The sequence below is a fragment of the Sardina pilchardus genome, chromosome 12, assembly GCF_963854185.1.
Source record: "Sardina pilchardus chromosome 12, fSarPil1.1, whole genome shotgun sequence".
Taxonomy (NCBI): Eukaryota; Metazoa; Chordata; class Actinopteri; order Clupeiformes; family Clupeidae; genus Sardina; species Sardina pilchardus.
Window position 1 is genome coordinate 13,036,639 of NC_085005.1, and position 27,522 is coordinate 13,064,160.

A 27,522-nucleotide genomic window follows, 5' to 3' on the forward strand; every position below is an offset into this window, starting at 1 on the left:
TTCAATGTTGTAAGATGGCACAAGACACATCTAAGGGAGGAAATTTGGTTGGCCAAAAGAGTAGCCATAGCCTATGAGAAGAGATAAATGAGGGCTAGTGAATGAATTTATTAACCAGTAAGCCATAAACTTAAATGTAACCAATATCACTTAAATTGAATGCAAGGTAAAAACAGACAGGTAAAGCACTATAAGTCAATGGTTAGTTGAACAATGTACTCTTAATTAACAAATCAAAATAAAATGTAAACTTAAATAATATTACAAGTTACATGTCAAATACATCAGATAAAACATCATATGCATTAATTTCACTTTAAATTGTTATTTTGTCCTGTATGTCCTCATCACATTTCTAAGCCCCCCTAATGAATGTACAGTGGGGATCAGAAGTTTGTAAACCTTTTATAAATGAATGAACATCTCCACTTAAAAGCTGGTCAACTTTGAGAACTATAAATAACCATACTAATACCAAAAAGATCTAGACATACATGTATCTTTGACTACAACCCTAAACAGAAGCTTTATAAAAGTCCTTGCACATGTTTACTTCCTTGCCCCAAAAGAAATGTCCTCATTCAAAAAAATAACAGAAAGCACTTTAGTCATAGTACATACAGTGAGGAGCACATGTATTTGATACCATGCTAAAACAGGAATATAAAATCATCATTTGACAATTGATCTTAATGCCTTAATTAAAAAAAAAAATAGTAAAAATCAAACCGCCAAGGACACCAATTTTCTTTGTGATTGAAGAATGTATCGTAAATAGATAAATGTTTTCCTTAAATGCTAGGGGAAGGAATTATTTGACCCCCTATGTAACCCTATGGGAATTTAACACATAGGGTTAACATAGGGGCAGGCAGATTTTTATTTTTAAAGGCCAGCTATTTCATGGATCTAGGATATTATGCATCCCCATAAATTTCCCTTGGCCTTTGGAATTAAAATAGCCCCACATCATCACATATCCTTGACCATAGCTAGAGATTGGCATGGTGCTTTTTCCAGTTGGCCTATTAGCCTGTTGATTTGCATTGAGCTCAATGAGCATCAAACAGGCTAATAGGCCTACTGGAAAAAGCACCATGCCAATCTTTAGCTATGGTGAAAGGTATGTAATGATGTGGGGCTATTTTAATTCCAACGGCCAAGGGAACTTTATCAGGATGCATAATATCCTGAATCCATGAAATAGCTGGCCTTAAAAAATAAAAATCTGCCTGCCCCTATGTTAACCCTATGTGTTAAATTCCCATAGGGTTACATTGGGGGTCAAATACTTCCTTCCCCCTAGCATTCAGGAAGAACATTTATTTCTTTACGAAACATTCTTCAATCACAAAGAAAATTGGGGTGCTTAGCGGTTTTATTTTTACTATTTTTTTTAATTAAGACATTAAGATCAATTGTCAATTGATGATTTTATATTCCTCTTTTTAGGCAACTTTAGCATGGTATCAAATAAATTTTCTCCTCACTGTATACCAAAGATGATCTTATGTGCCTGTTAAACTTTAGAATAACCCCTAAGATAACATTAGGTCAGGTGAGCAGCCAAAAAAAAAGGATCAACACTGAGCATTCAAACACATCAAGCACTGGCTTGTAAATGTCCAAAGATGAACAGGCAATTGACGTGCCACTGCAGAGTTTTTAGAGGCTGAAATACCTACCATGAGGCAGGGACTTAGCCCTGTCGAAGTTCCCGGAATGTTCCGGTAAGGGGCTGTTCGTCTAATGGAATCTCAAACAAATGAAACCGGGCCCGTAAAAGTAAGTTCCAATTCCTGTAATGGAAATTAACTTGGCTCTCAATGTGAAGTAGAAAATAAACAGCTCAATGTCCCTTTCAAAATCAAGGGTAACTTTAACTCATACCTATTCTGTCGGCGCGTGAGAGCCACTCCTATGGCAGTCAGGAGGCCCAGGAGTGTGAGGACTAGTAATGATATCCAGATCACCGCTGAGGGGATAAGAGAAGAAATTAGGGAAACATTCAATCACACATTCACTCTCCGATGCTGTCATGAGAGCTCTGTCTATCGACGGACATCAATGCCGACGTTTTTAACACTGATGTTGAAGCATGAAGCATGATTTATTTTTGTGGAGAGAATGTGCACAACTGAGCGGTGGGCACATTTTGTACTGCTATGCGTACAAAAGTTAGCTACAGCTAATGCCATTACAAACAATTTAGCAATTTACACCAGGCCATGTTGACTCACCCATAGTTTATGGACATACAGAATCTTACTTGAATGAGTTTGACAGCTGATCCGTCGTGCAGAACTCCTCATAGATCCAGATAATGATGTGACACTGATTATGTAGGTCTGAGCAGGCTGAAGCCCAACCACCATCAGTTCTGTTTCCCTCACTTGCTGAGAAATTCCCCCGTTCACATTCACCTCCACGACAGTCCACACACCAAATGGTTCTTGCCAGTTAAGGCTCAGAGAGAAATGTCCAGGTTCACAATTCAGATCGGCCACCTTTGCTGGAACTGATTTGAAAAATAATGGAAATTATGTGGATGTCAAATAAAGTCCTATTACAGAAAATAAAATCTTTATCAGTGCCACATGATAGCTGTCACTGGTCTTAGGGCTTGAGATATATTGTGCAGTCACTGTCCTAGCCTACATGTAGAACCTCATGTGACCTTGACCTTTGTCTTTCAAATTCTTGGCCCCTCTCTCTCTTTTTTTCTTTATTTGATTAACTGTTTTTATCTGATATATTTGACATCCTTAATTGTTCACTTGTTGAAGGGGACATTGAATGGATGAACTGAGTATAGTACTTTGTTCTTTTGTAAATTTGTTATAGTATATTTATTTACCTATCTGAGTTTTACCTTGCATCCCTAACAGGCTTGTGCACAATTCCGAATTTTAGAATTGGCCTCCATTCAATTCATGAATTAGCCTGGCTAACGCCTCCCACTTCTCAAATGAGACGTAGTCTGGCAACCAGACGTTCATTTTCTCGTATTTGAAAAAATGCCCAGATCCGTTCATTGGGCGCCACGGATGTCAATCAAATGCGTCTCTGCATAGCTCTTCATGGTCTTGCTTTCTCCCCTGTTCTGTGATTGGCCTCCAACATCAGGCGAACATGGGGGCGTTAGTTTCCAGACTGCCTTAGCAGCGTGAAAGAAATCACCGCGCAAGGCAGTATGGGAAACCCAGGCTATTCATGAATTGGAATTTGAATTGAATTGGCCCCACCCCACAGGAAGTTGAATTTGAATTGGAATGACAGGAAGTGGAATTCAATTCATAACAACTCAAATCAATTCCAGTCACATTACAGGAAGCATGTGTTGAATCTCACATACATTCAGTTTAGGAAAGGTTACTTTGGAAATGTAATTGATTACTGTTTTCAATTATAAGCTGTGTGTTTGTTGTGATCATATCTGACATATTTTGTGAAACTTCATTGTTAAACACTACCCTTAAACTATGTATATGAATTTCTTTGAATTTCGTTGAATTTCAATTCTACTTCCTTTAATTCAAATTCGAATTGTAATTCTGCATCCTGTTTTGACCTCAATTCAAATTCAATTCAAACTCAAGAATTGAATTGGAATTTAGGAGTCATTGACAATTCAATTCTGAATTTTGCACAAGCCTGATCCCTAAGCTGTTCCCTAAGCTACTGTGGAGACAATGGTTCTTGTAATATAATTGACATATGCAAGTCGGTTTGGATAAAAGCGCCTGCTAAATGAATAAAAGCAAATGTATTTTGTCATAGCAACTGTAAAACATACTACCTTGAGATATATTTCATGAAGGTTGAGATATAAATTAAAACATGTGTTTGTGAATCACAGAGCTACTTACTTGTAATGGCATTTCTGATTTGAATGCATTCACTCTGGAGACCAAATGGTCCAGTTGTTCTCACAGAGATGTTGTGAAATGTTCCTGGTGTAAGATCTGTCAGGTTCTGGGACGTGGTTTTGGCCTTATACTCTCTGGTCCAAGAAGAATTTCTAATGGTGACTGTGTAGTAAAAACTGTCTGCGTCATCCATCAAGTGGGCTGGAGCCCACTCAATAAAAATGGAGTTTGCAGTTGTATGCGCTATGGTAATATGCCCAGGAGGATTAGGATCTGAAAAAAAGTCTCATTTGTATTACAAATATCATTGTACTCTATGAAAACAACCTATCAGTACAACTAAACCGCTCACAAAAAGTAAGGAAACTTGACTTTGGCCTATTATATCTCCCCTTTAGTAATACCAACCAGTAAAGTGTTTCATATCATTTTTATCGTTGATTTGTCACCTTTACAATGAGGTATAGCTTGTAAGCATAGGGCAATCATGGGATGAGCAACACAAGCAAACGTGTAAGTAGTGCCAACGAAAAATGTGCCAAAATGGCCTGTTATGCTATTGGAATTCACCTTTGTTACTTCAAGCATTGACGATTGCACTCTTCCACAGAAATGAGGAAAACAAAACATGTTAGGCATACATTTGTTCATTTTATACTCAGTGTCAGGGTCCTCAGTAGCGTGTAGAGGATCCATATGCAGCCACAACAGCTTGGCACCTTCTTCTCATGCAGGTCACCAACCTGGCTACATTCTGCTGTGGGGTGACATCTCCCTAACTCGAAAGACAGACTTTGTTATCATTGAAGGCAATCATCATGCAGTTAGATACCGGGAAGAGATTCTGGAGCCAGTGGCAATTCCATATCTCCAGAATATGGGACCAAATGCCATCCTCCAGGATGACAACGCTCGCCCCCATAGAGCTGGGATCATCAGAGAGTACCTCCAGAATTTGGGAGTGGAGAGGATCTAATGGCCTGCCGTGAACACTTGTGGGATCAGCTTGGGCATGCTGTACGTGCCAGAGTCACCAACAAAACCAGGTTGGCTGCCTTACAACAGATCCTTATCGAGGAATGGAATGCCATCCCACAGCAGAATGTAGCCAGGTTGGTGACCAGCATGAGAAGAAGGTGCCAAGCTGTTGTGGCTGCATATGGATCCTCTGCACGCTACTGAGGACCCTGACACTGAGTATAAAATGAACAAATGTATGCCTAACATGTTTTGTTTTCCTCATTTCTGTGGGAGAGTGCAATCGTCAATGCTTGAAGTAACAAAGGTGAATTCCAACAGCATAACAGGCCATTTTGGCACATTTTTCGTTGGCACTACTTACACGTTTGCTTGTGTTCCTCATTCCATGATTGCCCTATGCTTACAAGCTATACCTCATTGTAAAGGTGACAAATCATCGATAAAAATGATATGAAACACTTTACTGGTTGGTATTACTAAAAGGGAGATATAATGGGCCAAAGTCAAGTTTCCTTACTTTTTGTGAGCAGTTTATATTTTAATGCTCACATGTTGCATTGGTAACTTGTTCAGACTCTTCACCAAAGTGCCCACTCTGTGTTGTGACAGTGACTGTGTATATCTTTCCAGCTGCCAGGTTTTGAAACTCATAGGAGGTGATACTTGAGTCCAGTTCAGGGCTTTTGTTGCTGCTGCTGCTGCTGTTCAGGAGAACCACATATGACCCCACATTTCCGTCAGAAGCACTCCACACCACTCTGATGGAGTTACTGGACTGTTTTGAGATGAACGGCTGCACAACATTTGGCCCTGGGTGATAAGAAGACAGAAACATCTGAACAAAACTACACTGAGAAAATAACAATAAAAGCAGCAGAGAAATATAGACACAGTGATGAAACAAAGAAGTGGCACACGGACTGAGTCCTGAGATAGATACAAAATCATTTCCATCCTCTTGTACAGTCTGCTTCCGAGTATATTTTATGTGGTGTGTTGCAAGTTTGCAATGCAGTGACTGGAGTCCAAGATGAATTTTCTCCCTTGGGGGACATTGAAGTATACTTACGATATCTTATCGTTTATCTTTATCTTAATAACAAATGTGAGACATCTATCTATAATTGACAGGAATGTCTGTCTGTCTGTCTGTCTGTTATTCGCACTGACATCTCTGACTTTATTAAAATTCCATGATACTGCAGAAATATATACTTTATTACTTTTTTCACATTCTGATGCCATTTCTGGGTAATTTTAATGTTTTAAGTTAACACATCTACACAGCCTCTTTAACATGAATGAGTTGGATGGTTATAAGGTAAAAGAGATAAACTAGTCAAACACTAAAAAAAAAAAAAAAACTTTTGATTTTTCATGACAGCCAAAAATTTAGAACATGTGAATGAATCATAAAAAGTACTTGAGGGTTGTACCTACTTGTTGAAACATATTCGGACAAAGGTTCACTTTGGAGGCCAAATGGTCCGATTGTTCTCACAGAGATGCCGTGAAACGTTCCTGCTGTAAGATCTGTCAGGTTCTGGGACGTGGTTTTGGTATCATACTTTCTGGTCCAGGAGGAAGTACTGATGGTGACTGTGTAGTTAAAACCGTCAGAATCATACGTCAAGATGGCTGGAGCCCACTCAATGAAAATGGACTTTGTAGTTGTGTGCTTTACATTGATACGTCCTGGAGGCTTGGGATCTGAAAAGAAGTTACATTTGTATTACCAAATATTATTGTACTCTATGAAAACAATAAAACTCTTTATTTTTATACTCACATGTTGCATTGGTAACTCTTTCAGACTCTTCACTATAGTGTCCACTCTGCGTTGTGACAGTGGCTGTGTATATCTTTCCAGCTGCCAGGTTTTGAAACTCATAGGAGGTGATATTTGGGTTTAGTTGAGGGCTTCTGTTGCTGCTGCTGCTGCTGCTGCTGTTCAGGAGAACCACATATGACTCCACATTTCCATCAGGAGCACGCCACACCACTCTGATGGAGCTACTGGACTGTTTTGAGATGAATGGCTGTACAACATCTGGCCCTAGGATATAAGAAGACAGATATATATATAGAGCAATATAGAGCACAGTGATGAAACAAGGAAATGACACAAGGACTAAATTCCGAGAAATTCAAGTAAGCAGTAATGGGAATAAAAATGATTATGACAGTTTTTTTTTGTCTTTCCGATTAAACTATTCCGATCAACAAATATTTGATCGGAATAGCCATTGTTGGCTACTTTTCATTGGGAAGATATACTGTAGCAGTCAATCCAAATGACTGTATACATGGGTGTTCATTCGGAATAGGAACGGACTACACCACCTCTTCCATTCCGATTAAAATTCTGATTGGATCAGGGATTTTCATTCCGATTGAGGTGTTTATATGACTATTTTTTATTCCGATTGAGCTGTTATTCCGTTTGTAATCGGAATAGAAGTATCCATGTAAACAGCGCTAATTAGCCATAGACACTTGTCAAAAAGAACTTCCTTGATTGATTTTTAAATAAAAAAGTAAAACGTGTGAGTGAATCGCACAAAGTATTGGAATGCTTATTTATTATTATTATTTATATTTTTTTTTTGGGCTTTTTATGCCTTTAATGGACAGGACAGTAGAGAGAATGACAGGAAGTGAGTGGGAGAGAGAGTCGGGGTGGGATCCGGAAAGGACCACGGGGCGGGAATCGAACCCGGGTCGCCGGCGTACGGTGCAGGTGCCCCAGCCAGTTGCGCCACTGCCGGGGCCTAAAGTATTGGAATGCTGTACCTACTTGTTTGAACATATTCCACTTTAATGCGTTCACTTTGGAGGCCAAATGGTCCAGTTGTTCTCACAGAGATGTTGTGAAATATTCCTGGTGTAAGGTCCGTCAGGTTCTGAGAGGTGTTTTTGGCCTTATACTCTCTGGTCCAAGAAGAATTTCTAATGGTGACTGTATAGTAAAAACTGTCTGCGTCATCCATCAAGTGGGCTGGAGCCCACTCAATAAAAATGGAGTTTGCAGTTGTATGTGTTATGGTAATACGCCCAGGAGGATTAGGATCTGAAAAAAAGTCTCATTTGTATTACAAATATCATTGTACTCTATGAAAACAACCTATCAGTACAACTATATTTTAATGCTCACATGTTGCATTGGTAACTTGTTCAGACTCTTCACCAAAGTGTCCACTCTGTGTTGTGACAGTGACTGTGTATATCTTTCCAGCTGCCAGGTTTTGAAACTCATAGGAGGTGATACTTGAGTCCAGTTCAGGGCTTTTGTTGCTGCTGCTGCTGTTCAGGAGAACCACATATGACCCCACATTTCCATCAGGAGCACCCCACACCACTCTGATGGAGTTACTGGACTGTTTTGAGATGAACGGTTGCACAACATTTGGCCCTGGGTGATAAAAAGACAGAAACATCTGAACAAAACTACACTGAGAAAATAACAACTGACTTTATCAAAATTCCATGATACTGCAGAAATATTTTTTTTTCACATTCTGCTATTTCTGAGTCATTTTAATGTTTTAAGCTAACACATCTACACAGCCTCTTTAACGAGAATGAGTTGGATGGTTATAAGGTAAAAAAGATAAACTAGTCAAACACTAAAAAAAAAAAAAAAAAAAAAAAAAAAAATGATTTTTCATGACAGCCAAAAATTTAGAACATGTGAATGAATCGTAAAAAGTACTTGAGGACTGTACCTACTTGTTGAAACATATTCGGACAAAGGTTCACTTTGGAGGCCAAATGGTCCGATTGTTCTCACAGAGATGCCGTGAAACGTTCCTGCTGTAAGATCTGTCAGGTTCTGGGATGTGGTTTTGGTATCATACCTTCTGGTCCAGGAGGAAGTACTGATGGTGACTGTGTAGTTAAAACCGTCAGAATCATACGTCAAGAGGGCTGGAGCCCACTCAATGAAAATGGACTTTGTAGTTGTGTGCTTTACATTGATACGTCCTGGAGGATTGGGATCTGAAAAGAAGTTACATTTGTATTACCAACTATTATTGTACTCTATGAAAACAATAAAACTCTATATTTTTATACTCACATGTTGCATTGGTAACTGGTTCAGACTCTTCACTAAAGTTTCCACTCTGCGTTCTGACAGTGGCTGTGTATATCTTTCCAGCTGCCAGGTTTTGAAACTCATAGGAGGTGATACTTGAGTCCAGTTCAGGACTTCTGCTGCTGCTGCTGCTGTTCAGGAAAACCACATATGACCCCACATTTCCGTCAGGAGCACGCCACGCCACTCTGATGGAGTTACTGGACTGTTTTGAGAGGAACGGTTGCACAGCATTTGGCCCTGGGTGATAAGAAGACAGAAAGACCAAAACAGAACTACACTGAGCAAATAACAATAAGACACTGCAGGTAATAGACACAGTGATGAAACAAGGAAATGACACAAGGGCTGAGTCCTGAGATAGGTACAAAACTAGATGCACCGCATAGTGGTACACAATATGACCGCCACTCAGTTCTGCACATTCTCTCCACAAAAATAAATTGACGCTTGTACACTTTTCCTGTAACTCCTATATGTACAATTTATATGCATACAGTATATCTCCTACTCTTGCAGCTCATGTGTATATAAATGATTGTGTGCATGTGTTTGTTTGCTTTTGTGTATAAGACTGGGTGTGTGTCTGTGTGTGAGGATGCGTGTGTGTGAGTCTGTGCGTGTGTCCGTGCAACCCTTCGCTCAATAGCACCTTCTGCAGCCGATAGGTGTACACTTTCACTCAATGTACACATATATACATTTATTTTATAGCCCCCCATGGATGAAATTCCACAAATTTTTGCATACTCCCAGAAGATGTCTGGTTAGTCATACAAACAAAATTTGGTGTAGTTCATAACATTTCATCTGAAGATAGGGGCAATCAAAGCAAATTTCATATTGCATTTTTATTTTTAACCATAGGGATGCAAATGACAAATGACTGGTTATTAGCTAAGTTGATGCGGGCTCTTGAGACCAACATACAATCAACATTTCGTCATCCTCAGTGCCACGGTTCAGGTAGTTATATAGGAAAAAACTGCAATTTTTGGGTTTCGGGAGGGGCTAGCGCGGGGTGGAGTGGCCCCTGGGGATCAAACAAAAATTTTCTGTAAAAGTCTACTGGGGCTACATGCCCACTAAGTTTCATGTGTCCCCCGGTGTTACGGTGTCCTGGGAATCGTTGACCAAAAATTCAGGAAGTAAATGACGGAAAAAAAGAAAAAAAAAACATTGACAATTATGAAATGGGCCCCAGCTGTGGCGCAACTGTCTGAGGCACCTGCACCATATGCCGGTGACCCAGGTTCAATTCCTTCCCCGTGGTCCTTTCCAGATCCAGCCCCTACTCTCTCTCCCATTCACTTCCTGTCACTCTCCACTGTCTCTGTCATTAAAAGGCATAATTTAAAAAAAAAAGAAAAAAAAAGACAATCATGATAAGACCGCCACGTTAGCTACGCTAGCGTCGGTCATAACTCTCATCTTCTTGTACAGACTACTTTAGTGTGTATTTGATGTGGTGTGTTGCAAGTTGGCGATACAGTGACTGAATCGCAAGATTAATTTTCATCCCTGGGGCAAAATAAAGTATACTTTATCTTATCGTTCATCCTTATCTTAACAGCAAATATGAGACATCTGTCTATAAATGACATGAATGTCTGTCTGTTTGTCTGTTATTCGTATATCTCTCGAACCATTCATCCGATTGATCTTAAACATGGCATTGTGTAAAAATAGTGCGCAATAAAGTGATCCTTTAAATAGTCTAGGCTACTTTGGATTGTCTTTAGACTTTGAATAAACAAACAACAAATCCGACTGCAAGGTCCCAAATTAAAACGAACGCTGATGGTCCCCAATTCAAGACGTTTCAGAATGCCAATCAGCTATTGACAACGAGTGGCAGACCCAGCATGATGTAATTTATAGGCTACCAGAGACTGTTTGAGTCACATCGTTGCAAGTTTCATATGATGATGCACCATTCCACAAAATGGTTTGTCTTCTATATCATCAAGTTATTAAATGAATTAACCACAGGCTATAGCCTTAACTGAAAGCTTTAGGTCATTTTAATGTTATAAACTAACACATATACACAGCCTTTTTAACAAGAATGAGTTGGATGGTTATGAGGGGGACACTGTAAAGAAAAAACTTCCTTGATTGATTTTTCCATGACGGCCAAAAATGTAAAACGTGAATGAATCGTAAAATGTATTGGGAGGCTGTACCTACTTGTTGTAATATGTTCGGACGAACGTTCACTTTGGAGGCTAAATGGGCCAGTTGTTCTCACAGAGATGCCGTGAAAAGTTCCTGGTGTAAGATCTGTTAGATCCTGGGTCGTGGTTTTGGTATTATACTCTCTGGTCCAGGAGGAAGTACTGATGGTAACGGTGTAGTTAAACCCATCTGAATCAAATGCCATCAGGGCTGGAGCCCACTCAATACAAATGGAGTTTGTCGTTGTATGCTTTACATTGATAGGTCCTGGAGGATTGGGATCTGTAAAGAAGTTCCATTTGTATTATCAAATATCACTGTACTCTATGAAAACAATAAAACTCCATATATTATCGCTCACATGTTGCATTGGTAACTGCTTCAGACTCTTCACTAAAGTTTCCACTCTGTGTTGTGACAGTGACTGTGTATATCTTTCCAGCTGCCAGCTTTTGAAACTCATAGGAGGTGATACTTGAGTCCAGTTCAGGGCTTTTGTTGCTGCTGCTGATGCTGTTCAGGAGAACCACATATGACCCCACATTTCCATTAGGAGCACGCCACACCACTCTGATGGAGTTACTGGACTGTTTTGAGATGAACGGTTGCACAACATTTGGCCCTGGGTGATAAGAAGACAGAAACATCAAAACAGAACTACACTGAGCAAATAACAATAAGACACTGCAGGTAATAGACACAGTGATGAAACAAGGAAATGACACAAGGATTGAGTCCTGAGATACAGTAGATACGAAACTAGATGCACCGCATAGTGGTACACAATATGACTGCCGCTCAGTTCTGCACATTCTCTCCACAAAAATAAATTGACGCTTGTAAACTCTTCCAGTAACTCCTATTTGTGCAATTTATTATGCATACAGTATATCTCCTACTCTTGCAGCTTATGTGTATATAAATGAGTGTGTGCATGTGTTTGTTTGCTTTTGTGTATAAGACTGGGTGTGTGTCTGTGTGTGATGCGTGTGTGTGAGTCTGTGCGAGTGTCTGTGCGTGTGTCCGTGCAGCCCTTCTCTCAATAGCACCATCTGCAGCCGATAGGTGTACAGTCACTCAATGTACACATAAATACATTTATTTTATAGCCCCCCATGGATGAAATTCATCTATGACATGAATGTCTGTCTCTTTGTCTGTTATTCGCATATCTCTCGAACCGTTCATCCGATTGATCTTAAAGTGTAACTGCAACCTAAAATATGTTTTTTTTGAGCTGTTGATTGATTGAAATTACTCATAAGTGGTAACTACACTATTACCAGGGTTAATATTGACAAGAATCGTGTTTCCCGAGATAAGTAACATTTCGTAGGATTTTGTATTGGAGATATTAGGTCTCCGCGCCTTCTACAGGTTGAAACATGCCATTGCTTTTTGGTCCAAAATGCTATTGGAATGCTGACGTAGTCCTGCACTTCACTGGCGAATCTACGTCACCGGGTCGTTACAAATTAGGAATGAAATGCCCCAACACCTGCTGCCCTGATTAACCTACCTGTGACAAGCCATGTCTGCGGCACTCATTCCCACATTGACACGAAATCACCATGGTTGATTGGCTGCAGCAGTGCTGCACTCCCTTCCAAATTTCAGAACGTCCCGCCCATTTTAAAAGCCTTTTTCAGAAGTGTGAAGTGAGTTATGGGGTGCAGTTACACTTTAAACATGGCATTGCGTAAAAATGGTGTGCAATAAAGTGACCCTTTGAATAGCCTAGACTACTTTGGATTGTCTTTAGACTTTGAATAAACAAACAACAAATCCGACTGCAAGGTCCCAAATTGAAGCGAACGCTGATGGTCCCCAATTTAAGACGTTTCAGAATGCCACACACAATCAGCTATTGACAACGGGTGGCAGAACCAGCATGATGTCATTCATAGGCTACCAGAGACTGTTTGAGTCACATCGTTGCAAGTTTCATATGATGATGCACCATTCCACAAAATGGTTTGTCTTCTATATCATCGAGTTATTAAATGAATTAACCACAGGCTATAGCCTTAACTGAAAGCTTTAGGCTTATATCCTTTTGACCAGCTACAGACAATGAGTGGCAGACAGAACATTCCCTGACATTCCAATACACTTCATTAAAATTCCATGATAATGCATACATATTTTTACACATTATGATGTTATTTCTGAGTCATTTTAATGTTATAAACTAACACATATACACAGCCTTTTTAACAAGAATGAGTTGGATGGTTATGAGGGGGACACTGTAAAGAAAAAAAAACTTCCTTGATTGATTTTTCCATGACGGCCAAAAATGTCAAACGTGAATGAGTCGTAAAATGTATTGGGAGGCTGTACCTACTTGTTGTAATATGTTCGGACGAACTTTCACTTTGGAGGCTAAATGGGCCAGTTGTTCTCACAGAGATGCCGTGAAACGTTCCTGGTGTAAGATCTGTTAGATCCTGGGACGTGGTTTTGGTATTATACTCTCTGGTCCAGGAGGAAGTACTGATGGTAACGGTGTAGTTAAACCCATCTGAATCAAATGCCATCAGGGCTGGAGCCCACTCAATACAAATGGAGTTTGTAGTTGTATGCTTTACATTGATAGGTCCTGGAGGATTGGGATCTGTAAAGAAGTTGCATTTGTATTATCAAATATCACTGTACTCTATGAAAACAATAAAACTCCATATATCATCGCTCACATGTTGCATTGGTAACTGGTTCAGACTCTTCACTAAAGTGTCCACTCTGTGTTGTGACAGTGACTGTGTATATCTTTCCAGCTGCCAGCTTTTGAAACTCATAGGAGGTGATACTTGAGTCCAGTTGAGGGCTTCTGCTGCTGCTGCTGCTGCTGTTCAGGAGAACCACATATGACCCCACATTTCCGTCAGAAGCACTCCACACCACTCTGATGGAGTTACTGGACTGTTTTGAGATGAACGGCTGCACAACATTTGGCCCTGGGTGATAAGAAGACAGAAACATCTGAACAAAACTACACTGAGCAAATAACAATATAAAGCAGCAGAGAAATATAGACACAGTCATGAAACAAGGAAGTGGCACAAGGACTGAGTCCTGAGATAGATACAAAATCATGTTCATCCTCTTGTACAGTCTACTTACGAGTATATTTCATGTGGTGTGTTGCAAGTTCGCAATGCAGTGACTGGAGCCCAAGATGATTTTTTTCCCCTGGGGGACAATAAAGTATACTTTATCTCATCGTTTATCTTTATCTTAATAACAAATGTGTGACATCTATCTATAAATGACAGGAATGTCTGGCTGTCTGGCTGTTATTCGCACTGACATCTCTGACTTTATTAAAATTCCATGATACTGCAGAAATATATATTTTTTTCACATTCTGATGCTATTTCTTGGTCATTTTAATGTTTTAAGTTAACACATCTACACAGCCTCTTTAACAAGAATGAGTTGGATGGTTATGAGATAAAAAAGAGATAAACTAGTCAGAGACTGTAAAATATACAGTGCCTATAGAAAGTCATCATACCCTTTTGAAATAGTTACTTTTTTTGTCTTACAGCCTGAAATCAAAACCCATTTTAAAAAAAAATCTTTTCCAGTTTCATTAACAAATTTAGCTGTACAACATCAAAATAATGAAAAAAAAGTCAGCAGTTCTGAAAATTAATAAAAAATTTAAAAGTAGAATAACAGGGTTGGAAAAGTCATCATACCCCTGACTTAATACTTTGTAAAGCTTCCTTTTGCTTTCATTACAGCCATCAATCTGTTTGGATATGTCTCTATTATAGCTTTGCACACCTAGATAGGGGAATATTTGCCCAATTTTCCGTGCAGAAATGTTAAAATTTAGTCAAATTCTGTAGGGAATGGCGATGGACTGCTCTCTTCAAGTCAATCCACAGATTTTCTATAGGATTTAAGTCAGGGCTCTGACTTTGCCACTCAAGGATATTCACCATCCTATCCTTAAGCCACTACTTTGTTCTTTTGGCAGTATGTTTAGGACCATTGCCGTGTTGGAAGGCGAATGACCTGCCCATATTCAGCTGTCTAGCATGGGGGCTGCAGGTTATCCTCAATCATTTGGGTGTACTTGGCATCATCCACTTTCCCTCCTATTCTGACCAATTGCCCAGTCCCCACTGAAGAGAAACATCCCCACAACATAATCTTGCCCCCACCATGCTTCGCAGTAGGTATGGTGTGTTTTGGGTGTGTTTGGGTGTGTATACTGTGTTTGGTTAGCGCCTGGAGCTCAGTCCAAAAACTTCAATCTTAGTCTCCAAAAAGTTCGATCTTAGTCTCATCTGACCATAAAAGCTTTTTCCACGTGGTAGCAGAATATTCCAGATGTGTTTTTGCACTGAACTCCAAGCGCAATGTTTGGCGAAAACCAACACAGTACACCACCCAAAACACACCATATCTAGTGTGAAGCATGGTGGGGGCAACATAATGTTGTGGGGATGTTTCTTTTCAGCGGGAACTGGGCAATTGGTCAGGATAGAAGGGAAAGTGGATGCTGCCAAGTACACCCAAATTCTTAAGGAAAACCTACGTCCCTCTCCTAGACAGCTGAGGATGGGGAGGTCATTCGCCTTCCAACACGACAATAATCCTAAACATATACTTCCAAAAGATCAAAGCAGTGGCCTAAGGATAGGATGGTGAATATCCTTGAGTGGCAAAGTCAGAGCCCTGACTTAAATCCTATAGAAAATCTGTGGATTGACTTGAAGAGAGCAGTCCATCGCCATTCCCTACAGAATTTGACTAAATTTGAACATTTCTGCACGGAAAATTGGGCAAATATTCCCCTATCTAGGTGTGCAAAGCTATAATAGAGACATATCCAAACAGATTGATGGCTGTAATGAAAGCAAAAGGAAGCTTTACAAAGTATTAAGTCAGGGGTATGATGACTTTTCCAACCCTGTTATTCTAGTTTTTATTTTTTTATTAATTTTCAGAACTGTTTACTTTTTTTTCATTATTTTGATGTTGTACAGCTACATTTGTTAATAAAACTGGAAAAGATTTTTTTTTAAAAGGGTTTTGATTTCAGGCTGTAAGACAAAAAAAGTAACTATTTCAAAAGGGTATGATGACTTTCTATAGGCACTGTATATATACAGTTTTTTTATTCTTTTTCATGACAGCCAAAAATTTAGAACATGTGAATAAATCGTAAAAAGTACTGGAGGGCTGTACCTACTTGTTGTAACATATTCGGACAAAGGTTCGCTTTGGAGGCCAAATGGTCCAGTTGTTCTCACAGAGATGCAGTGAATCGTTCCTGCTGTAAGATCTGTCAGGTTCTGGGACATGGTTTTGGTATCATACTCTCTGGTCCAGGAGGAAGTACTGATGGTGACTGTGTAGTAAAAATCGTCTGCTTCTTCAATCAAGTGGGCTGGAGCCCACTCAATGAAAATGGATGTTGTAGTTGTATGCTTTACATTGATACATCCTGGAGGATTGGGATCTGAAAGAAAAGTCACATTTCTATTACCAAATATCATTGTACTCTATGAAAACAATAAAACTCTTTATTGTAATGCTCACAGGTTGCATTGGTAACTGGTTCAGACTCTTCACTAAAGTTTCCACTCCGTGTTGTGACAGTGGCTGTGTATATCTTTCCAGCTGCCAAGTTTTGAAACTCATAGGAGGTGATACTTGAGTCCAGTTGAGGGCTTCTGCTGCTGCTGCTGCTGCTGTTCAGGAGAACCACATATGACTCCACATTTCCATCAGGAGCACGCCACACCACTCTGATGGAGTTACTGGACTGTTTTGAGATGAACGGTTGCACAACATTTGGCCCTGGGTGATAAGAAGACAGAAACATCTAAAACAGAACTACACTGAGCAAATAACAACATACATGGTTTCCACAGGTCATTACATTTCTGGAATGTCAGGGAATTTTTATCATTTTCTGGGGAAAGTCAAGGAGTAGGGGATTTATTTGTAGCAGTTTAAAATTGACTTGCCAAAATACATCAATACAAATATACAGTATTTCCATGCAGAATTGGTGTAGAATGAAACTACTTCGCCGACCACCATATAGCGTTCTAGAATCTTTGGCTCTTTTTAGAACGGTACATTATATGCATTGTAAAAACAAAGTAGCCACAGTAACCACAACCATTCAAGCAAGTATGGGGAGAAAAGTTAATAACCTGGGCCCGTATTCACAAAGAATTTTAGGGCTAAAAGTAGCTCCTAACTGGCGAATTTAGGGAGGAACTCCTAAAAATAATGGGCGTGTCACTCCTAACTTTATGACTCCTAATTTTTTTCACTAAAAGTTATTCACAAAGCATTTTAAACCTAAAAGTAGCTCCTAAGTCTAGGACAGCGTAAAAGAACTCGAGAGGACTTCTAACTCACTAAGACCTATTCACAACCCGCTTTTAGTGGCATTTCACGTCGCGATGTTTTGAAATGACCGTGCAGTGCAGGAGCTCGCTGTCATGCAAGGGAATAAATGTGCATTGCAACTAAGGATGCAAATGCAATAATGCCACCGACAACCAAAACCACCATTGCATGTAAACTAAATGTAACGTCTCATTGTGCCTAATTAAATTAAATCGCTTCTCTCTTTGCAAATAGAGGCTACGTGTTTTCATACAGATTAATTTAAAACATGTTGCAAATATACTGCTCCAGTCCATAGTGTTTCATTAAGCCTAGGCTTGCTTTACTCTTTATTCATTAAGGCTATGCCTATTTATTCATCATCTTCCATCCTTCACAGCCCGACATAGCGCACGCATTCTCACCAGCTAAGACCTAACACCTGTCACTCAACTCGTCATTGTAGGGGAGGTTTGCCATCATTCCAGCGTTATAATCACCAGCCAATCAAGGTGGTCACTTTCATCAAGCTCGTGCATGAGTAATGACGTCAACCATAGCAACGAAGACTCACTTTTAGTTTAGGAGTGGGCGTTTCTCCTTACTAAAAGTAGGTCTGAAAGGCTTTGTGAATAACTTTTAGGGGATAACTCCTAACTAAAATCTTCTAGCGCGATTTAGGAGTACTCTTAGTGGTAGCCTAAGATAAAATGCTTTGTGAATACGGGCCCTGATAAACAGCAATGTTATGTGTAAACTAAATGTATTTATGTATTTTGGCAAGTACATTTTAAAATGCTATGACAGATTTCCCTCATATTCCTCGACTTTGCCGAACAAATTAATAAAGTTCCCTGGTCTTGCAGAAATATTTTTTTCACATTATGATGCAATTTCTGGGTCAATTTAACATTACTTAGCCTTTTTCACAATCAGTGGTATGGTTATGCTGAAAAGTATGACAATTAGTCAAAGACACTTAAAACATGTGAGTGAATCAGAAAAAGAATTGGAATGCTGTACCTACTTGTAACATATTCCATTTTAATGGATTCACTCTGGAGGCCAAATGGTCCAATTGTTCTCACAAATATGTTGTGAAACGTTCCTGCTGTAAGGTTTGTCAGGTTCTGGGACATGGTTTTGGCTTTATATTCTCTGGTCCAGGAAGAATTACTGATGGTGACTGTGTAGCTAAAATTGTCTGTGTCATCCATCAAGTGGGCTGGAGCCCACTCAATGAAAATGGAGTTTGTAGTTGTGTGCTTTACTTTGATACTTCCTGGAGGATTGGGATCTGAAAGAAAAGTTACATTTCTATTACCAAATATCATTGGGCTCTATGAAAACAATACAACTCTATATATGAATGCTCACATGTTGCATTGGTAACTGGTTCAGACTCTTCACTAAAGTTTCCACTCCGTGTTGAGACAGTGGCTGTGTATATCTTTCCAGCTGCCAGGTTTTGAAACTCATAGGAGGTGATACTTGAGTCCAGTTCAGGGCTTCTGTTGCTGCTGCTGCTGCTGCTGTTCAGGAGAACCACATATGACCCCACATTTCCGTCAGGAGCACTCCACACCACTCTGATGGAGTTACTGGACTGTTTTGAGATGAACGGCTGCACAACATTTGGCCCTGGGTGATTAGAAGACAGAAACATCTAAAACAGAACTACACTGAGGAAATAACAAAATAGGGTTTCCACAGGTCATTGAATTTCTGAAATGTCATTGAATTTTATCATTTTTTGGGGGAAAGTCAAGGAGTAGGGGATTTATTTGTAGCAGTTTAAAATTGACTTGCCAAAATACATCAATACAAATATATTTCCACGCAGAATTGGTGTAGAATGAAACATACTTCACCGACCACCATATAGCGTTCTAGAATCTTTGGCTCTTTTTAGAACGTTACATTATATACATTGTAAAAACAAAGTAGCCACAGTAAACACAACCATTCAAGCAAGCATGGGGAGAAAAGTTAATAACCTGATAAACAGCAATGTTAGGTGTAAACTAAATGTATTTATGTATTTTGGCAAGTACATTTTAAAATGCTATGACAGATTTCCCTCATATTCCTTGACTTTGCCGAACAAATTAATAAAGTTCCCTGGGCCTGCAGAAATATTTTTTTTCACATTATGAAGCAATTTCTGGGTCATTTTAACGTTTTAAACTAACAAGTCTGCACTTAGCCTTTTTCACAATCAGTTGGTTATGTGAAAAAGTATGAAAATTAGTCAAAGACACTTAAAACGTGTGAGTGAATCGGAAAAAGAATTGGAATGCTGTACCTACTTGTAACATATTCCATTTTAATGCATTCACTTTGGAGGCCAAATGGTCCAATTGTTCTCACAAATATGTTGTGAAACGTTCCTGCTGTAAGGTTTGTCAGGTTCTGGGACGTGGTTTTGGCTTTATATTCTCTAGTCCAGGAAGAATTACTGATGGTGACTGTGTAGCTAAAATTGTCTGTGTCATCCATCAAGTGGGCTGGAGCCCACTCAATGAAAATGGAGTTTGTAGTTGTGTGCTTTACTTTGATACTTCCTGGAGGATTGGGATCTGAAAGAAAAGTTACATTTCTATTACCAAATATCATTGGGCTCTATGAAAACAATACAACTCTATATATGAATGCTCACATGTTGCATTGGTAACTGGTTCAGACTCTTCACTAAAGTTTCCACTCTGTGTTATGACAGTGACTGTGTATATCTTTCCAGCTGCCAGGTTTTGAAACTCATAGGAGGTGATACTTGAGTCCAGTTCAGGACTTCTGCTGCTGCTGCTGCTGCTGCTGTTCAGGAGAACCACATATGACCCCACATTTCCATCAGGAGCACGCCACACCACTCTGATGGAGTTACTGGACTGTTTTGAGATGAACGGCTGCACAACATTTGGCCCTGGGTGATTAGAAGACAGAAACATCTAAAACAGAACTACACTGAGCAAATAACAACATACAGGGTTTCCACAGGTCATTGAATTTCCGGAATGTCATGAAATTTTATCATTTTTTGGAGAAAGTCAAGGAGTAAGGGATTTTTTTGTAGCAGTTTAAAATTGACTTGCCAAAATACATCAATACAAATATACAGTATTTCCACGCAGAATTGGTGTAGAATGAAACTACTTCACCGACCACCATGTAGCGTTCTAGAATCTTTGGCTCTTTTTTAGAACGGTACATTATACAGTAGCCTATGCATTGTAAAAACAAAGTAGCCACAGTAACCACAACCATTCAAGCAAGCATGGGGACAAAGTTAATAACCTGATAAACAGCAATGTTATGTGTAAACTAAATGTTATGTATTTTGGCAAGCACATTATAAAATGCTATGACAGATTTCCCTCATATTCCTCGACTTTGCCGAACAAATTAATAAAGTTCCCTGGTCCTGCAGAAATATTTTTTTCACATTATGATGCAATTTCTGGGTCATTTTAACGTTTTAAACTAACAAGTCTGCACTTAGCCTTTTTCACAATCAGTGGTATGGTTATGCTGAAAAGTATGAAAATTAGTCAAAGACACTTAAAATGTGTGAGTGAATCAGAAAAAGAATTGGAATGCTGTACCTACTTGTAACATATTCCATTTTAAAGCATTCACTTTGGAGGCCAAATGGTCCAATTGTTCTCACAAATATGTTGAAAAACGTTCCTGCTGTAAGGTTTGTCATGTTCTGGGACGTGGTTTTGGCTTTATATTCTCTGGTCCAGGAAGAATTACTGATGGTGACTGTGTAGCTAAAATTGTCTGTGTCATCCATCAAGTGGGCTGGAGCCCACTCAATGAAAATGGAGTTTGTAGTTGTATGATTTACTTTGATACTTCCTGGAGGATTGGGATCTGAAAGAAAAGTTACATTTCTATTACCAAATATCATTGGGCTCTATGAAAACAATACAACTCTATATATGAATGCTCACATGTTGCATTGGTAACTGGTTCAGACTCCTCACTCAAGTTTCCACTCCGTGTTGTGACAGTGACTGTGTATATCTTTCCAGCTGCCAGGTTTTGAAACTCATAGGAGGTGATACTTGAGTCCAGTTCAGGGCTTCTGTTGCTGCTGCTGCTGCTGTTCAGGAAAACCACATATGACCCCACATTTCCATCAGGAGCACGCCACACCACTCTGATGGAGTTACTGGACTGTTTTGAGATGAACGGCTGCACAACATTTGGCCCTGGGTGATAAGAAAGTGCAATCGAAGCACGCACATCCAATATAAATAATGGGAGCAGGACAAAAAGGCAAGTACTAAATCAAAAGAAAGTCAGCGGCAACCAAAATTTTGCTCCCCGTTTTTTATTTTTAAATAATCGTGACGTTTCGGGCCTGCAAGCCCTTCCTCACATGTCTGAGAAAGGGCTTGCAGGCCTGAAACGTCACGGTTATTTAACAACCCGGGTAATAAGAAGACAGAAAGATTGAAACAGAATTACACTGAGGAAATAACAATATACAGGGTTTCCACAGATCATTACATTTCTGGAATATCATGGAGTTTTGGAAAGCCCGTCCCAGACATGTAAAGTCAGGGAATTTGATCATTTTTGGGTAAATATCATGGAGTAACAGGAAATTTAGTTGTAGAAGTTTAAAATTGACCTGCCAAAATACATTAACACAAATACATTTCCACGTAGAATTGGTGAAGAATATTTATATCTGTATCTGATCCTTAGTTTTACTGCTTGCTGGAGTAGTAAAAAGTAAAAGATGTCTCAATGCAACACATCATTCATTACAGTAAGTCGTAGAATTTCAGGGTTTTTTAACATGCAAAGTCAGGAAAATGTAAAATTCCATAACTTTCCCCTGACTTTCCATCACTCACTAACAAATGGTAAATTGAAATTACTTCACCGACCACCACGTAGCGTTCTAGAATCTTTGACTCTTTTTAGAACGGTACATTAATGTGCATTGTAAAAACAAAGTAGCCACAGGCTAACCACAACCATTCAAGCAAGCAAGGGGAAAAAGCTAATAATCTGGTAAACACCAATGTTATGGTGAAATATATTTTACGAATGTATTTTAGCAAGTACATTTTAATACAACAGAATTCCCCGATATTCCTTGACTTTGCTGAACAAATTAATACAATTCCCTGACATTCCATGTCTGGAATAGACTGTATAAACATTCCATGATACTGTAGATTTTTTGTTTTATACTAAGAAGTCTGCACTTAGCCTTTTTCAGAATAATGAGTTGGATGGTCATGATGAAAATGTAAATTAGTCAGACACTTAAAAAAAAAAAGCTTCCTTGATTGATTTTTCATCATGGCTGAGATTAAATTGGAAATGTGTGAGTGAATTGTAAAAAGTATGGGAATGCTGTACCTACTTGTTGTAACATATTTCATATCAATGCTTTCACTTTGGAGGCCAAATGGTCCGATTGTTCTCACAGAGACGTCATGAAACGTTCCTGCTGTAAGATCTGTCAGGTTCTGGTATGTGGATTTGGTATTATACTCTCTGGTCCCGGAAGAAGTACTGATGGTGACTGTGTAGCAATAATTGTCTGCGTCTTCCATCAAGTGGGCTGGAGCCCACTCAATAAAAATGGAGTCTGTAGTTGCATGCTTTAAACTGATATGTCCTGGAGGATTTGGATCTGAAAAAAAAAAAACATTTTTATTCCCAAATATCATTGTACTCTATGAAAACAATAGAACTCCATATATCATTCCCAAATATCATTGTACTCTATAAAAACAATAGAACTCCATATATGAATGCTCACATGTTGCATTGGTAACTGGTTCAGAATCTTCACTGAAGTTTCCACTCTGCGTTGTGACAGTGGCTGAGTATATCTTTCCTGCTGTCAGGTTTTGAAACTCATAGGAGGTGATACTTGAGTCCAGTTCAGGGCTTTTGTTGCTGCTGCTGCTGTTCAGGAGAACCACATGTGACTCCACATTTCCATCAGGAGCACTCCACGCCACCGTGATGGAGTTATTGGACTGTTTTGAGATGAACGGCTGCAGTCTCAGGCCCTGAAGACCAAAACACATAAACAGAACTACACTGAGCAAATAAAGATATAAAGCAGCAGGTAAATATAGACACTGTGATGCAACGAGGCAATGACACATGAACTAAATCCTGAGACAGCTAAAAATCATGTTCAAGAATCATGAATTAAAAAATTAAAAAATCATGAAAATTATGAGATATAAAAGTCATAATTTTTAGATAAAAAGTAACTTTTTATATCTCATAATTGTAACTTTTTATCTCAAAATTTTGACATTTTATCTCAAAATTATGACTTAATATCTCAGAATTTTGACTTTTTATCTCATCATTTTGACTTTTATATCTCATAATTTTGATTTAGCATAAACGTATTTTTTATTTCCCTGGCGGAAATGGGCCTCCATAGATATTCCATGAGGAACAGTATTGCCAGATTGGGCGGGAACCTAAGTCTCCGCCCCTTCCGGTCTGTCCACTCCACTGGACGTAAGATCGGGGAAAAAATGAATGATAGTCTATGGAGAAAGATAAATTATTTTCTTGTGCCATGAATTACACATATGATGTTTGTCAATTTTAAAGACAAATTTTCATGTAAAGACATTTGCAGTTCATTTCGTAACTAGTGAATTACAACATTGTGAAATATCGTAATTCCAGCGACTACAAACACATCAGTTCGCATTAGTGACGTTAGCCCACTTCACAGGCACAGCCACCGGCACCAGCAACAGCAGGTCTTATTTCAGTTTCCCCCCTTGCCAGTGAAAATACCATGAGTCAGAGCATTAAACACTCCAAATAAGTTGTATTCGTCCATAGACTGTACATAAACTACAGTAAAGTGACATAGTTGGCAGCAAGATGTAACCGCTGAGACGAGAGATGTAGTCAACTGGGCGGATTCGCACAAAACTAACATAACTTTTAAAGTCTATTGAATAACAGTACTTTATTGACGTGAAAAATTGTCTACATAAAAAAATATACACACTGCAAGCATAAAACCAGAAAATAGCAAAGAAATCGCCAAACCTGCATAGTTTCTCTTTCAAGGGATAATCCGGAGTGAAATGCACTTTAGATCAATTTTTCGGACTATTGGGAGTACATACGTTGAGTTGACACCAAAATCATGTCATTCGGATGTATTTTGAGAATGTTCGAGTTCACCGTTTTTAGCCAAAACTCGTTAACCTGGAAGTGACCGGGGCAAGTCCTTTCGCCGCTACAAAACGCTATTTCTATACCTCTTCTACTGTTCCAACCAACACTACACTTACGTGGTAGTGAGTAGAGGGTCCCTAAAGCCAAACCGAAGTATCCCCACGTCTTTATGTGGTCGGATAGAGAGTTCAGAATGAATTTAATCGAGTCCGTACCTTTCCGGAAATGTTATTAAACTGTTGTTAACACGTTGCTAGCTGCAGCAGCGACATTTCCGGAAAGGTACTGACTCGATTAAATTCATTCTGGACTCTCTATCTCTATCCTCTTTCTCAAAATACATCCGAATGACATGATTTTGGTGTCAACTCAACTTATGTACTCCCAATAGTCCGAAAAATTGATCTAAAGTGCATTTCACTCCGGATTATCCCTTTAAATACCACAAATTAGAGGAACAATTCGGCATTTTGGACATAGGAGTCAGGACCTCATTTCCAACATAGCCAGGGTGATATAGGTCGGCTGAGATAGTTTTCCGGTTTTATCCGGTCCTTAATATATTTTCTTGCAGTTTCAGTTTCACTTTGGAGTGAGGATATTACTGCGCAGAGTCTAAGTGCTCCCAATGTTATTCCGCCACACAATATAGTTATCCCTTTTACCTGCTTAGAAATGCACCACATTTTATTTTGTCTCACCATACTTGGTTGTGTGACTACTCGTGTAACTGTATTTTAATAGGGAAAACATGGAGATGTTTGGTCGCTTCTAACCTCATCTCTGTTTGGATCCTAATGAATGCATTGGGCTAGCTAAATGCTATCAAAGTTGTGCCGCGCGCCAGAGCCAGTGAGTGCACACATTGAAACGTGAGAGGTATGTATCAACTCGTCTGAATTAAGGGAATAACATAGTTTAATTTGAAAAAACGGTGAAGTGTTCCTTTAAGGGCTTTGATTGATATGGGGACAAATGAGTTTTTAAATCGATTTAATCTACAGTGGGGAACTCCGTAACGCCTGCCTGATGGTAGAGGCTCATACCTTGAATGCAGAACATGAGACGGGTCAGAGAGGATTATCCACTTGTTTTAAAACACACTGATCAAGAATGGTCTGGAGGTTGTTGTACTGTTTCAGACCAATTACTTTCATTGCTGTGTGAACCAGCTTGATTTTCTAGCTATAGGGAAACAGAGAGGCTCCCAAATCAAGTGGTTATCCCATATCTAATGATGCTCTCCAGGACAGCATGCTAAAACATCATCAAGATTTTTTGATCAACTACAAGCGTAGCCTACGCAGGAAATACAATCTTTGCTGCAGGCGGGAACAGCAGTCAACATGAGTGTTCCATGCTAAGGAGCTGTCTACAGTATATGGACACCCAGGTATTTATAAGACTGTACTTGTGCTATTGGTTGCTGGTTTATGACTATTGGGTTGTGATTGCCTACTGTCTTTGGATCAAAAATGAATTCCTCTGTCTTTTTTACGTTTAAAATTAGGTGGTCGGAGTCACACCACTCAACAGACTGCCTTACTTCTGAATAATAAATGCCCAAATCATCATTCTGTTTAAGCAAGCAGAGAATTGCAGAGTCATCAGAGTATTTAAAATCATAGTTCCCAGGGTGCTTGGTTGAACACTCGTTAGTGTACAGGGTGAAAAGGACAGATGAGCTGACACGCCTTGTGGTGCACCAGTGCTAATCGCTCTGATTTGGGACAGACCGGAGTTGACCCTGACCCGCTGTGTCCTGTTTGTCAGGAATGAATAATACCACTGTATCAGTGAATGGTTTACCTCCAGCTGTCTGAGTTTCTTAACTAACAGGTGGGGCTGGAGAGTGTTGAAAGCAGAGCTAAAATCAATACAAAGTAATCGTGCAAGATGATTTGTCCTCAAGATGTTTTAGAACAAGGTGGTTGTGATAGCCTCGTCAGTATATCGCCCTCGTCTGTAAGCAAATTGAAGTGGGTCTAACTTGCCATATACTGTACGTCTAATTTCAACTGAGTCACTATAATTTTCTCAAAACATTTCATGACCCCTGATGTTAGTGCTACGGGCCCTTTAGAAATGACTGAACATCTCAGCTTAGCCCAGTTTTGAGAACTATGATTAATCAAATGAAAAGCTTGAATAATGATAGGGAGTATTAGAGATTTTAGATTTTCAAACCTGGGCTCACTACATCTTTGACTCTAAATGGCAACTTAACCGAGGTGAACACTAAATCAGCTAGTAGGATACATTTGCTTATATCACAAAGCAGGAGATTTGCCATTTTTACTTTCTGGATTGATGGTTGTTTGCGATTAAATGTTTACTGTGAAAAGCACTTTTATAAATTTGTTGTATTTCAATGATAAGCATTGGTTTTGTGCAACATCCTAAAAAGAAGTTAAAACTATAACCTATTTACATAAATATTGTATGGCAAAATTACTCACCAATATAGGAGCTGCACACATCAGACATAACCACAGTAATTTCAACTTCAGCTGTGTTTCCATGTCCTTCCACTGTCTCAGAGTTTAATTGATTCTAAATTATATATGTAGTGCATGTGATGGTGATCAAAGTTTGAGTGGACATTTTTACAGCGGACTGAGAACTTGTTTTGCGCTCTTTTCAAAGAGCCTATTTTCTGAGAAGGAAGGGAAAAGGAAGTTGGCTTGTAATCACATCCTACATCCTGAACAACTTGGAGCACCATTCATTCATTGTCTATGTTTGCTAAAGTCATTATTTAATCTGACCATAGAACACGATTCTACATATAGGTATTGAACAAACTCTATACGGAACCCCGGAGGTGTCATGTCAAGG

At 39.2% G+C, this 27,522-nt stretch overlaps 2 protein-coding genes across 2 annotated transcripts; both read right to left on the bottom strand.

Annotated features, from left to right (window-relative positions):
* Positions 1-1,124: 1,124 nt before the first annotated feature.
* On the bottom strand, positions 1,125-19,886 carry LOC134097705 (receptor-type tyrosine-protein phosphatase beta-like). Its single transcript, XM_062550647.1, has 21 exons — positions 19,797-19,886; positions 18,865-19,128; positions 18,515-18,784; positions 16,684-16,944; positions 16,334-16,603; positions 14,248-14,316; positions 13,821-14,081; positions 13,472-13,741; positions 11,486-11,746; positions 11,137-11,406; positions 8,929-9,186; positions 8,580-8,849; positions 8,005-8,262; positions 7,648-7,920; positions 6,640-6,906; positions 6,291-6,560; positions 5,400-5,660; positions 3,870-4,142; positions 2,270-2,518; positions 1,891-1,975; positions 1,125-1,799 (listed from the first exon to the last, which is right to left on the bottom strand). The coding sequence occupies exons 1-21, from the start codon at positions 19,810-19,812 to the stop codon at positions 1,700-1,702; spliced, it is 4,776 nt and encodes a 1,591-aa protein (XP_062406631.1). The 5' UTR covers positions 19,813-19,886; the 3' UTR covers positions 1,125-1,699.
* LOC134098363 (receptor-type tyrosine-protein phosphatase beta-like) lies at positions 19,854-27,206 on the bottom strand. Its single transcript, XM_062551395.1, has 8 exons — positions 27,144-27,206; positions 23,279-23,534; positions 22,877-23,149; positions 21,444-21,704; positions 21,094-21,363; positions 20,147-20,410; positions 19,918-20,066; positions 19,854-19,880 (listed from the first exon to the last, which is right to left on the bottom strand). The coding sequence occupies exons 1-8, from the start codon at positions 27,204-27,206 to the stop codon at positions 19,854-19,856; spliced, it is 1,563 nt and encodes a 520-aa protein (XP_062407379.1).
* Positions 27,207-27,522: the final 316 nt, after the last annotated feature.